Source organism: Bos indicus, chromosome 27, assembly GCF_029378745.1.
Source record: "Bos indicus isolate NIAB-ARS_2022 breed Sahiwal x Tharparkar chromosome 27, NIAB-ARS_B.indTharparkar_mat_pri_1.0, whole genome shotgun sequence".
Taxonomy (NCBI): domain Eukaryota; kingdom Metazoa; phylum Chordata; class Mammalia; order Artiodactyla; family Bovidae; genus Bos; species Bos indicus.
The window spans coordinates 33206332-33221053 of NC_091786.1; the positions used below are offsets into that span (position 1 = coordinate 33206332).

General features: G+C 45.8%; 1 protein-coding gene across 3 annotated transcripts in view; it reads right to left on the reverse strand.

The window, feature by feature from the left end:
- RAB11FIP1 (RAB11 family interacting protein 1) overlaps nucleotides 1-14722 on the reverse strand; it is a 39279-nt gene that overhangs the window by 16707 nt on the left and 7850 nt on the right. For all 3 annotated transcript variants that reach the window (XM_070781392.1, XM_019953606.2, XM_019953607.2), the window contains exon 2: nucleotides 284-723. In XM_070781392.1, coding sequence (XP_070637493.1) covers nucleotides 284-723 — 440 coding nt within the window. The remainder of the gene's footprint in view (nucleotides 1-283; nucleotides 724-14722) is intronic.

Here is a 14722-nt window from a genome sequence, read left to right on the forward strand (position 1 = left end):
CGATGACCACTGGCACCAGCATTTCCAGCACCATCAGTAAAAGCACCACCACCATCATCATCATCACTACTACTATAACCACCACCATCTACACCATCCCCACCATCATCACCACTACAGTAACCACTGCCATCAACACCATCCCCCAACACCATCCCCATCACCATTACTGTAACCACCACCATCTACACCATCCCCACCCCCACCACCAAGATTTGTTCGTTTCTTCTCTCCCAAAGCAAAGGAGGGGGAGAAGCCAAGTGAGAAGGAGGAGGAGACTCACCATCCGAGGCAGAAGAGGACTCGTCCTCGTCATCGTCCTCCCACCGGGACTCGAAGTCTCCAGGACGAAGCATCACTTTGTCTGACTTTGAGGTTGGCAGGACGGACATGGACTGGGAAAGCGGCGTTCTCTGCAGGTTGGACTTGGAAAACAAGGTCTTGATCTTTGACTTCTTCTTCTTGTCTTTGGAAGGAGCCTCATCATCGCTGTCAGCCGAGGGCGTCACGTGGGGGACGATGGCTGACACCGTATCGGACGCGCTGTCCTTATTCTTGCCCTTGATCTTGTCCTTCAGTTTCCCAAACGGGTTCCGAGACTTGTCTTTCATGGAAAGGTCAAACATGCTCGCAGTCATGTTGTTTCTCATAAACTGGATGTCAACCTCAATTTCTCCTCGCTCTTTATCCTTCTTCCCGGGTTTGGATTTCAAGGTGTACCACCTAGGAGGAGAAAGGCTGAGAGGTTAACTTTGAATTTAAGAGCCTAAAACAATGCTCACAGTCCTTTATCTGGCGCCTCCTCTCTGCTACTGCCAGCCTCATATAGAAACACATCCTATGCTCCCTTCTTTGGGGAACGTGGGGAGAGGGGAGGGGAGGGGAGGGGAGGGCAGAACTCATAGTTTTATTTCTGGGAAGACACCCACTAGGCAGTACAGGATCTGATTCTGTGCTTAGTGTACAAGTCATAGTCACTAAGTCACGTCCGACTCTTTACAACCCCACAGACTGTAGCCTGCCAGGCTCCTTTGTCCATGGAATTCTCCAGGCAAGAATACTGGAGAGGGCTGCCATTTCCTTCTCCAGCGGTACTTAGTGTATAGTCACCTAAAATCCTGATTCAGTAGAGAGTTATTTTTAAGAATAATATACACATTCCATCAAATCATTTCCTATGACTGGCTCTGACTGGTTTTTTCCTTCAAAGGGGTAAAACAGCTACAAAGATAAAGTGCAAATTTACAAGAGTATCTCAGAGAAAAGCAAGGGTTTGTAGAACAGTCCCTTCCAGGGAGTAATGGAAACTGCAAAACAGAGTAAAAAATATCTATTTAAAAAAAAAAAAAGAGTGAAATAAGCCAGAAACAAAGTGACAAATACTGTATGATTCCAGGGATGTGAGGCTTTCCCTGCATGAAAGTGTTCCTCGCTCCTTTGTGTCTGACTCTTTGCGATTCCGTGGTCTACACCCTGTCAGGCTCCTCTGTCCATGGGATTCTCCAGGCAAGAATACTGGAGTGGGTTGCCATTCCCTTCTCCAGGGGATCTTCCCAACCCAGGGATCGAACCCGGGTCTCCTGCATTACAAGCAGATTCTTTACCGTCTGAGACACCAGGGTAGCTTAAGGCCCCTAGACGAGTCAAATTCAGAGACAGGAAAGAGAATGGTGGGTGCCAGGCGCTGGGGGTGGGGGTGAATGAGGAGTTAGCGTTTAATGGGTACAGAGCATCAGCTGGAGGATAAAAAGTTTGGGACCTGGGTGGTGGGGACAGTTGCACAACAGTGTAAAAGTAAGTAATGCCACAGAACAAGAAACATGGTTAAAATGGTCACTTCTGTTACATGTATTTTACCACAAGGGGAAAAAACAAGAAACTGAGAGGAGACGCCCATCTCCAGCTTAATGATCAGAAAAAGGAATGTTTCAAGCATGATTCAAGTATTTCACTTGGTCCTTTGCAAACAACCTCACGATACGGCAAATGACATCCTATCAGCCCAGGAAAGACAAACTGCAGAGAAAGGAAACCTCTCCTTGGCATGTTCCATCGGGTGAATTGCAAAAATGTGAGCCCGGTGAGTGGCACGACTTCCACTGAACAAACAACTCCAAATACAGGGCCTCCCCACAGCCACCCCCGGGGTCAGGTTCACACACTGAGAACCACACTCTCATGTTCTTCTCGGTGACCTATTTAAGAGCTGAGGGCTATGGACTTTAAGGAAATGATGGTTTTGCCCAAATAAACACAATTTCCTCTTTCACCTTCAGCTTGTCTTACTCACCCGGCGTATTGCTGCCCCCACTGTCTTAGCTCATTCTGCACTTAAAGGGGCAGAGGGAAGCAGAAACATACTGAGAAATGTCCTCTAAGTCTCATGAGAATGGCATGAAGTAGACAGTATACCCACTTTACAGATAAGGAAAATTGAGGCTCACAAGTTAGGTAACTTGTACAAGGTCTTGCAATTGTTAAAAGGCACAGCCAGGACTCTGAACCAGCTCTGCAGTTTCCCTAAAGCTCCTTTCTCTACACCAAGATTCCAACTTAGCACTCTCTCTCTGAACTCATCCTGGATGGGCCATCTCTTATGATATACAGGAAAAAAAGGGCTGGAATTAACATTCTTTATGAAGGAGGCTTAAGCTTCCAATTTAAATGTTCTAAGTCAAAAGACGAGAAGGGGGAAAGCCCCTATCGCTGACCTCAGCCTTAAGTCTCAAGGCTGTACGGAAAGTCCAGACTTACACTGGGTTGGCAAAATACAACCAAGGCCTGAGAACATGGTGGGAGCTGCAGTTTTGGATCTTTAGAAGAAAGCATTTAGGATTTTCAAAACTATAGTTCACAGCTGGAGGAGAAGGGAGATGCACGGTCTTTACAGACAGCCTCGCCTGCCAGCCTGGTGTCTTTCCATTACACATCCAGGGCCTCAGGGAGAACAGTTTGCATATCTGTCACTTAGATGTTGAGAGGATTATTTGTATCTTTCTCTCCTGACAGTCATGTGCTGACGTGGTAGCCTTGGTGATGAGGAGTGGCTAGCCTTAGTAAATACCAAGGGTAGGCACCTGAAAAGGGGAAGTTGCTGAGAGCTGAACTCGGAGGCTCAAATGACAACACAGACCACAAGGGGAGACCTCACCTCTCCACCAGGGCCTCCTCCCAGCTCTTTCACAGCCTCTCTGCTCACCCTCCCAGGGGATGCAAAGACTCCTGACCTTCAAAGAATACCACTTGCCCTTTCCCCCGGATGGGGCTGCCTTCCCCAAAGTATCAACATCAAAGCCTGTTTATTCTGAGTGAAGCTGCAGCCAACCCCAGGATCCTCCCCGAGGGCCTATTACCACCTGATGCATGGGTTCAGTCCCTGGGCACAAGAGTGGGATTTGTTTTGGAAATTTCCAACGCCACCAGGAGGTGTGAACATGCACTCCGACTGTTCCTGTCGCTTATTTTCACCAGCAAACCCCAAACCAAAGGCCAGGTAGCCAAGAACAACCACTGGGATATTTAAGGATGGGAAAGGCAGGCTGAATCCCAGGCAGGGAGGCAGCCCCCTCTCAATCTGTGCTGGATTTATCAAAGCTGGAAGGGAAGACAGGAACTGTTGCAGCAACATTACCCTGATCATTAAATCCACACAGCTGAAGCAAGGGAGCTTTGACACAAGCATAATTTGATAGTTCATGAAAACCATGATCCAGAAATGTCTCACCCTAAAAAATTTCAAACCAGGACATATTTGTGGGTTTCAACACTGAAGCATCGGTTCAGTTTTTCAGTGTTTCTGTGAGTTTGATGTCCAGTGTACTTAATTCCAGCATGTCACGGAAGTAGTTCATAAGTAATCAGGTCCCAGCGTGGCCACACAGCATGTGATGTCAGCCTGGGTAGGACCCAGCACCACCCTTCACATCAGCCCAGAAAGTTTGAGTTATCTCAGAAATTAGGGCTGGGTTTTCCCAGTACAAAGGGCAGAGTACAGACAGAAAGCCATAATTCTAATGCAGAAGGTTTATTTTTAAGCCTCTATTCTTAAAAAAATCCTGCAACACATCAAAAAAGTGAAAAGTAAAAGGATCCCCTCTATAAACAGTCATCTTTACTTATAATTAAAATTTAGTTCTTCCAAAGTTAAGAGGATCTTTGAATATACAGCAAGAGACAGGACACGTATATAAACTATATTGTAAAGTAATAACAGCAACTGTTATTTTACAGTGATGCTTTTACAAAATGAAGATTTTCAAGAAGACTCGTAAAAGGAACTTTTCTTAACAAATATAAGTTTCTGATAGCCTTTAGATAATACCACTAAACCAAATAACAAATGACAAAAATTTTGCTGTGCTGTGCTCAGTCATGTCTGACTCTTTGCAACACCACGGACTGTGGCCCTCCAGGCTCCTCTGTCCCTGGAATTTTCCAGGCAAGAATACTGGAATGGGTTGCCATTTCCTACTCCAGGGGATCTTCCTGACCTAGGGATCAAATTCTCGTCTCCTACATTGGCAGGCAGATTTTTTATCACTGTACCACCTGGGAAGCCCAATAAATGACAAAACTCGACTGAAAAACCTGTCTACTTCATCCAGATCAACAGGAATCAATTACATGGAACTGAACGAACTGATGAGTGTGGTTTACAACTTTATGACTTTGTGGAAACTATACTAACTTTAATCTTTGTTTCGCAGAAAAACCTTTTCTCCTATGCTATGACCTACAACAAATCGAAAAAGTATACCTCTATAAACAAACAAATGAAAAAATAATAACAGGCATAGGGTAAAAATTCCAATCATACAAAATGGTCTAAAATGAAAACTTTAATCTCCATGTCCCTCAGTCAGGCGAGGGTTTTGGGAATAAACATTCAAGCAAAAAATGCCTATTATCCAAACAGGCTGCCCAACTGTTTGGGGATTTTTTGGTTTGGGGTCTTCTTGGTCAAACATACAACAAGGCTAAACAGCTAAAAATACAGAAAAGTTCATTTAAGGCTTTTACCCTTTCAAAAAGATGTCTTATGAAGAAAGCAACAAGGGAATGTAAAAAAAGAGAATGAACAGGGTACAGAATGCAGGACACAGGGTCTGCCTCCCGAGGGGCCTGACTGGGGGACTAGAGTCCAGATACACATTGTCAAATCTCCTGGGTTTTTAAACACTCAAGTTTTGAAACAGCTAAAACAACCCAACCACGCGCAATTCCCAGGGCTGGTTTCCCTCAGCATGTAGGTTTCTCAGGACAAGGAAAGCTGATCCCAGGGGCCCTCCATCGGAATGTGGGCAGTGTGGTTCCTGCTCTGGGGAAATGAAAGGTCTCACAGTGCATCCCAGCAGACGTGCGGGCTTACGGTTGTGTAAAGGACAGGCCGGTACGCCTCCAAAATAATCTGTCTGTAGCTGAAGCAGACATGTTTTTTCCTTTAAAACATTCCACAGGGTAGACGAAGAAAAAAAAAAATGACAGCTTCAGAGATTCAAGGCGGAGACAGGGAAATAATGGCTACAAAGATGTGGTCCGTGCCCGCTCTGGCACAGCGGGCGCTGGAAACACAGAACCAAGAGGCCAGACAGTGGGAGACGGGACCGGCTCACCCGACGGTCACGGAGTGTCTGTTACACTGAATCAACGGCTGTTTTTTCTTTCTGATTATGAAGCGTGAGAAAATAATTTAACACGAAAAGAAATTCCTGCTAGCGTATACAATTTCATCACAGATAAGGACATGTGTGAAATCACTCAGTTGTGTCTGACTCTTTGTGACCCCATGGACTGTAGCCTGCCAGACTCCTCTGTCCATGGGATTTTCCAGGCAAGAATACTGGAGTGGGGTGCCATTTCCTTCTCCAGGGAATCTTCCTGGCCCAGGGTTTGAACCCGGGTCTCCTGCATTGCCGGCAGACTCTTGACCCTTTGAACTACCAGGGAATCCCACAAGTAAGGACTGTCATACACAAAGAGAAGGAAATGGCAATCCACTCCAGTATCCTTGCCTGGAAAATCTCATGGACAGAAGAGCCTGGTGGGCTGCAGTCCATGGGGTCGCAAAGAGTCGGGCATGGCTAGGCGACTAACACTTACACTTACTTATACACAAAAAAGTTTCTCAGCTAAGTGAAATCCCATGGGGCTATAAGAACCACCTACTTGAGGACCCAGAAAAATGAATTAAGGCTCTACCCTCCCATCAGACACACGAAGCTCCAGGAAACACAAAGGCAAGGACGACCACTAGCTCCTTGTTTTAATGTGTTAGTGTTCATTTCAAGGGATGCTGTCTACATGGGCTCCAGGGTCAAGGACGGACTGCCTAGTTCCCTTCCGGTGCAAAGTCTCCACCCTGACTTGTAGCGTGAGTTATCCCCATGGGAACTGAACTTCAAGACTCAGGGGATCATGGCCTCCGGTGAGGGGAGAAGCAGGAAGGACAGAACAGCACCTGAGTTTCATGTGTTTGAGATGAGGACGCACTTGATGGAAAAATTTTAAAAATCAGTTCCTTCACTGTCTTCCCCGGGGAAGAAAAATAAGGCTGAGAATCTCACAGGGTCAGCAGAGGAGGCTATCTAAAAGGGGTTGTGAGAAGGAGTGACTCCACGTGGGTGAAGTGTCTAGATTCTTTTCTTGGCAGTATAGAGGCAATGCATAGCAAACAGGGACAAAGACGTTTAAGACCTATAAAACGCTTGTGGGGTATACCCGGCAGAAGCTAAGTGGTTTAACAGGTTTTGTTACTGACCAAGGTAACTGGTCCTCGTTACCTAACTCTGAATACAGAGTCACCGATCAGTCATTCTTGCCGCCCCACTCCCCTCCCCAGGTGGACTTTCCCATCTGCCCATCACCAGCTACTTGGTGGTAAATTATGAAGATTGCAAATGGTTCCTTTTTGACCCTAATCCCTGAAACAGCCATTCTGCACCACTGAAAGGCTGTCTGTAGCCATCAAATTCAATCCTAAAAAGTTAGAAAATGATACAGGAAAGGAAAGATCGTATAAAAAGCAGGTTGAAAATGCTTTTGATCTTCCCATACTATTTGCTCTATAGAAAGTCCCTTAGAAAGTAATTAAAGCAGGTTATAGGAAAAAAGTTTTAACTGACTCTCTCTAATGCTAATTCAACCATTCCCTTTTGATGTATTTTCTTGAAGTATTTTTCCTGCATGTTTTAACTGAGAGACTTCAGACAAGTTACTTGACTTCTCTGGCTCCTCCTCTGAAACAAGGTTAAAAGCACCTACGATAAGGTGCTTACAAAGGATGTTACAAAGATTGTGCGTGCTTAGTCGCTCAGAACCACTCAGAAGTTGCTTGCAACCCCAGGGACTGTAGCCCACCAGGCTCCTCGGGCCATGGGGATTCTCCAGGGAATAATACTGGAGTGGGTTGCCATGCCCTCCTCCAGGGGATCTTCCCCACCCAGGGATCGAACCCAGGTCTCCCACATTGCAGGTGGATTCTTTACCACCTGAGCTTAAATGGCTTAATATATGTAAAGAGCTTAGAACAGTGCCTGGCACTTAATAAACACTTGGTGTTAGCTATGATCATGACTTGGTAATAACCAGAGAACACACGCAATTCTCTTTGTAGTGTGTTAAATATAGCTGTCGTACAGTCCCCACATCCACTACTTTTAATGGCTGCATAGTATTCGGTGAGTGCATTTATACCATTCTTCAGCCATGCATGTCGTTCTCAGAAGGGAATGTAAGATACCAACAGTTCAGACTGACGGTATTCCTAGGGATCCAAACTGACACCATCAAACACAAATAACAATGATTTGCATTTGAAGGGAGTGGGGAAAAAACTCAATTATAAAATTAGTTTGTATGATACAATTTCCAAAATTAAAAAGCAGATACGATATTTTGAAATATCATGTTGTTGTTCAGTCGCTCAGTCGGGTTCTACTCTTTGCAAGCCCATGGACTCTGCAGCATGCCAGGCTTCCCTGTCCTTCGTGAAGTGAAGTGATCAGTATGTAATTCTGTAATTTATCATGAGATGTAATGACCCTCAGAACTCTTCAGAACTTCTACAGAGGTGGGAGAGACAAGAAACAGAGGGTCCCCAAATGATTTCAGGCACATGCCAAGATGACATAACTGGCTGAAGTGTAAGGATCAAGGCATATTTTCTAAGTTGAAAGCAATACTCAACTCCGTGTAGGTAAAGACTACAGGAAATAACCAAGCATCAGTATTTTAAGATTTGCTAAGAATTAGAAATATTAACACATTTATAAACATGGAAGTCTGCCACTCTTCCTATCATCTAGTTACCAATGTTTTATTTGACCATATCTCAAAAAGCCACAAAAATTAATATTCTAACACCAGATCCGGTATCTTGCCTTTTGCCTCAAGGTAATGTATTTTATGTGATCTGCCAAAGAAGGGTCTCCGTGGGGTCCTTTGTCACTCAGGCACAGAGACCTTAAGGATGGAGAAAGGAAATGAGATGGTCTGGTTCACCACCTCCTGGCCAGGACAAAGGAAACAAACCAGCCCGGTAGACATCACAGCGCTTTCGGTCCTCTCTCAGCCCCCCAGACAGACTCACACTTCTTTCTTCGGGAACCCCTGGTGGGGGGTGTGTGTTAGTCACTCAGTTGTGTCCAACGACTCTTTGTGACCCCACGGACTGGGGCCTTGCCAGGCCCCTCCGTCCACGGGATTCTCCAGGCAAGAATACTGGAGTGGGTTGCCATTCCCTTCTCCAGGGGATCTTCCCAACCCAGGGATTAAACCTGGGTCTCCCACATTGCAGGCAGAATCTTTACCGTCTGAGCCACCAGGGAAGACTGCTTCTTGGTGGGGAAGCAGAGCATCTGACTCATCTGGTTATCAAGGTGAGTCCCAAGGAAGAGGGAAAAAAAAAACCACATACTGAGAGCATTTCAAAATCCTGTTCTAACAACAAACTTTAGTAAGAATGAAGAGCTCCTTTGGTATAAGAAGAGACCCCACAGCCCAGTGCTGTGGGAGGCGGTACCCTTGAAGAAACAGCCCTGGGGCCCGCCTGTCCCTCACACAGGACATGGTACTCCAGATCACAAGAGGCCTTTTCAGACCAGGCCTTCTGGAGGCTGTGGTGGCTCTCCCTGGGCTAGCCACATCTCTTTTAATAAACAAGAAGTTTAAAAATGAAGCGTGCAGCCGTCGCACCTCTATAAAGTTTTTCTGGCATTTCTTATAAAACGTTTTCCTTTGGCTCCACTAGGGAGGGCAGTGTTCAGGAAAAGACACTTAATTCCAGCTGCCCTTTTTCTCCCCATGGGCACATTCCTAAATGTGTCCCTCAGGGACACCCTGGAGATGAAAGCCCTTGATTTCTCTCTAACAGATTATCTACACGCCTCTCTCTGCAGGAAAGGAATTTCACATCTCATTAGTGCCTAAAAGCGGCTCCTTTGCCAAAGGCAACAGCGAGCCCCCGAGCGGCAGGTGACCTGCTTCTCCGGTGCTGAGCAGCAGTGCTGATGGGCAAGCCAGACCCCAAGTTCACACCGAGGCCACCCTTCCTCTCTAATCCACTCGGCTAAATGTAAGATGGCTTAAAACTCAACTTTCAAAAACCTAAGATCATGGCATCTGGTTCCATCACTTCATGGCAAAACAGAAGGGGAAAAAGTGGAAACAGTGACAGATTTTATTTTCTTGGGTTCCAGAATCACTGCAGATGGTGACTGCAGCCATGAAATTAAAAGATGCTTGCTCCCTGGAAGAAAAGTTATGAGAAACCCAGACAGCATATTACAAAGCAGAGATATCACTTTGCCAACAAAGGTCCGAATAGCTAAAGCTATGGATTTTCCAGTAGTCATGTATGGATGGACATGAGAGTTGGACCATAAAGAAGGATGAGGGCCAAAGAATTGATGCTTTCAAACTGTGGTGTTGGAGAAGACTCTTGAGAGTCCCTTTGAACTGCAAGGAGATCAAACTTGTCAATCCTAAAGGAAATCAACCCTGAATATTCATTGAAAGGATTGATGCTAAAGGTGAAACTCCAATACTCTGGCCATCTGATGTGAAGAGCTGACTCATTGGAAAAGACCCTGATGCTGGGAAAGATTGAAGGCGGGAGGAGAAGGAGACAGAGGATGAGATGGTTGGATGGCATCACCAACTGAATGGACATGCAACTGAGCAAAGTCCGGGAGTTGACGATGGACAGGGAGGCCCAGGGTGCTGCAGTCCATGGGGTTGCAACGAGTCAGGCATGACTGAGTGACTGAACAACAACAACAAATTTTTGAAATTAGAACACTAATTTTAAACTTCTTGTTTATGAAAAGAGACGTGGCTACCCCAGGGAGAACCACCACGGCCTCCAGAAGGCCTGGTCTGAAAAGGCCTCTTGTGATCCAGAGTACCGTGTTCTGTGTGAGGGACAGGCCATTTCTTCAAGAGTGCCGCCTCCCACAGCATCAGGCTGTGGGGTTTCCTCTTACATGAAAGGAACTCTTCATTCTTACTGAAGTTTGTTGTTAGAATAGGATTTTGAAATGCTCTCGGTATATGGGTTTTCTTTTTTCCTCCTTGGGACTCACCTTGATAACCAGATGAGTCAGATGCTCTGCTTCCCCACCAAGAAGCAGAGTCTTCCCTGGTGGCTCAGACAGTAAAGATTCTGCCTGCAATGCGGGAGACCCAGGTTCAATCCCTGGGTCGGGAAGATCCCCTGGAGAAGGGAATGGCAACCCACTCCAGTATTCTTGCCTGGAGAATCCCATGGACGGAGGAGCCTGGCGGGGCTCCAGTCTGTGGGGTAGAAGTGTTTAACAAAGATTAAACAGTTCTCCACATCCCACTGGCAAATGACCGCCTGCCCTATGTCTCCAGGGACTGTAACCACTTACTTGCCCATTCAGAGATGTTGGAACACCTGGGCTAGGTCACACGGCAAATGAAGAGACGGAAGTGGGCCCTGGACAAGGGGAAAGAGTGTCAGCTGGCCTGGTCTCCAGCTGCGGCACAAGGTCCGACCTAGGACACCTTCAGGGAAGCACAACCCGCTCACCGAGTCTTTCCACACCGATGCCGGTTTTCTTCAAAGGCTGATCAAGGTTCTGGTTGTTAATTCTGTTGGAATTCAAAGGCTCTGAGGCTTAGAGATCCAAGTAGGCTGTGAACCAAAGGCCACCCAGGGCCTGGCTGTGAGATGAAATAAGGCCTTAAATGCCTTCGAATCACTCCCTCCGTTCACGGAGGACATCCGAACCCTCTAGAGCTAAACCACGGCCAGCATCCTTCCCAATGTACAGGGTGAGAAGCAGCTTCCTCAGACATAGAGCAATTAAAAACCAGAGCAGGGAAAAGGAGACCAAAGATTATTGTCCAGGGGGACGGAAGGATGATGTCAGCAAATACAGGTTAGAGCTAATGACAGTTTAATAAGCACATGTATTGTTTTTAATGCAATCATAACATTTTTAAATTAATAACTACAATTAAAATGACAGAGATACTATTTATAAAAGCCTTCCTCTGATGGTGGTTGTAGAAATACAACAGAGGTCTTTGTAACCAAAGGGAAGTTGAGCCAAACAAGGCTTTTTTGTACGTTCACCTTCCCCTGATGCGAAAAACCTTTACATGGTTGGAATGGTTGACTGACTTGCCTCCAGAGTTGTGTTTTTCACTGACGGGTTTACTTCCCCTCGTGTTGTGTATCATTTTTCCTTTTCTCGGTCCTGTGTTCCTTGTGGCAGTGACTCCACCTGCCGTGTTGGCGCAACCGGTGAGGTCACATCAGTTACGCTATTACAGAACAAAGACTCGGCCTGTGCTAAAAGTGCAAACACTTGGGGACGCACAGGTACACGCCCTGGTTTCGATGGTGTTTCCTACTCATTTGCTCCAACAGAAGACTCGACACACAGGCATCATGGCCCATGTTGTCTTTGCCAAGACATGTTGACCTCACTCTTGTATCACAGTGACTGCTGGGGAAAGCAAGCCATCACCGTTTCCTGGTTCACATTCAACAGCAAGTTCTCCTTATTTTATTTGTTCATTCTTATCACTTCCTCTCGCTCTCCCCCACCCACATCCAATCCACCACCAGTAAGGCCAAATGAACCTTGGAAATATTTCTGAAACCCACCCACCACTGTCCATGCCCACGCCTGTCACCCTCCTCCTGCCAGAGCCTCCCAGCCCACCTGTCGGGTTCCAGGCTAAACCTGCTCCAAATCTGCTCTCCATCAGACAGCCAGACTTTCACAAACTGGATCACGTCACCCCTCTGCTTTCAACACTCAGCAGTTTCCATTGCTCTTGAAGGAAGCCCGGCCTTCCTCTTCAGCCTCAATCTAGGCAACCTCTCCAGCTTCCCAGGTCTTCCTGCCTCAGGGCCTTGCACAGGCTGCTCCCCTTCCTCTACTTTTCACTGGAAAAATTCCTCTTTATCCTCCAGGCCTCTGCCTCAGAGAGGCCATCTGCAATCTTTGCTCTTTCTCTTATGATACCCTGTTCTCTTCCTCCACCACACTCATCGCAGCACAAGATTACTCATCTTTGTGTTCATCTGTGTTCAGTCGCTAAGCTGTGTCCGACTCTTTGAGACCCTGTGGACTGCAGCACACCAGACTCCTCTGTCTTTCACTATCTCCCAGAGTTTGCTCCGATTCATGTCCATTGAATCGGTGACGCCATCCAACCATCTCATCCTCTGTCACCCCCTACCTTCTTGCTCTCAATCTTTCCCTGCATCAGGGTCTTTTCCAATGAGTCAGCTTGTCGCATCAGGTGGCCAAAGTATTAAAGCTTCAGCTTCAGCATCAGTCCTTCCAATGAATATTCATGGTGTTTACTGTCTATCTCCCCACAAGGCTCTGGGCTTCCTGAAAGCAGGGATCATTGTTTATGCTGTCTACCCAGTGCCTCAAAAATAGTAGGTGTTAAAAAATAATTACTAAAAGTATGGATGAACTTTAAAAACAAGCGGGGGGAAAGGCAGTGAGAACTTTCTGCATTGCTAACTGAATGCCTTGTAAATGAAATCACCATCAAATCATATCACATAAAGCACACCTTTCACATCACAGGAACCGTGACTTTGATGCACCCTCCCCTCTGAATCACTCCATTCCCCGACTGTGAACAGGCTGGGGTTACTTCTTCCAGAGCCCATAGATCACCAATCCTGGACACTGAGCCATCAGTTTCCTATACTGGGTGGAGGGGGCCTCTGCCAGTTTGGAGATGGGAGGGTTTCCAGTAAAGCCTCAATGTCATCTTTAAGAGGAATCTCAAAAAAACACAAATACTTAACCAGTAACAGCATTGCTCAAATTTTCCAGTCCGTTACAAAAAGCCGAGAAGTGCTTAGGAAACCCAGAGGTGTTCTACAAGCGCAAATGCCGACGGCTCAGATTTGTGAAGTTGAGATCTCTGTGCTCATCTGTGACTTCTCTGCCTCCCACTCTCCCAGAAAAACAATGGTCTCACCCTTCTTCTTAATCACCTGAATTTCCTTTGGCAACATATTACACCATCTTACTACACTTACAGTTCTTCAAAATGTCTAACCTTTACCAGCATCCAAATCCTTTCTATGCAGCCAAATGCTCTCTTGAATCTTCAAGAAAGATGAGAAAATGACCCTCCATCATTCACTCTCTCTCCATATCTGAAAGGCTATTGTATCAAATTTCATCCTATCTGGTTACACAATGGCCTTCCAGTCACCAGCCTGAATATTTATTTTAATCTGTCTTTAAGCAATTACTGCCCCCATTTTTATTGCTGTTGGTATTCTTAAAAGATGCTTGGTTTTGAGTTTGGTTTTTTTTGTCCAATCTAGGACCCCTAGCTACTCAAGACTAGACAGCAGAGAAGCCCGCATGTTGGTCCCCTTACTCTGCCTCTCAGATTCACGTCTGTTTCATGATCACGGGACTTAACTGACTTCCATTTAACCAAAGTTCAGCTGAGACCACAGAGAAGTATGGATGAGTCTGCCCTCTGTATCCACAGGTCCTCAGATTCAACCAAAATATAAATATCTCAAAAATATTCAAGAAAAAAAAAAAACCTCCAGAAAACTCCAAAAAGCAAAACTTGGATTCATGCACGGGCAACTATTTATATAGCATTTCCATGGTATTTACAACTACTTACAAGAAGCCTGGCATGCTGCAGTCCATAGGTTCGTAAAGAGTTAGACACAACTGAGCCACAGAACAACAACGTGGCATATATATCATATTAGGTATTATAAGTAATCTAGAGATGATTTAAAGTATACAGGAGGATGTACAAAAAGTGTTAGTCACTCAGTCGTGCCTGACTCTTTGCGACCCCATGGACTGCAGCCCACCAGACTCCTCTGTCCATGAGATTTTCCAGGCAAGGATACTGGAGTGGGGTGCCATTTCCTTCTCCAAGGATGTACAAAGGTTATACACAAAGATGAAGCCATTTTATATAAGGGGCTTCAGCATCCGCAGATTGTGGCATTGAGGGGGGAGGGAAGCTGGAACCAATCACCCTTGGATATAAGGGACAATTGCATTAATATCAGTGCAAAATCAGGTCCTTTCAATTTCTTCTTACCTAAAGGGGCCACACACTCTTCCCTATTAAATGGATCCTATCTATACGTCCGTCTCTGTTTAGTGTTTTAAAGATATGTATCACCACACTGCAGCCATGAAATTAAAAGACACTTGCTCCTTGGAAGAAAAGC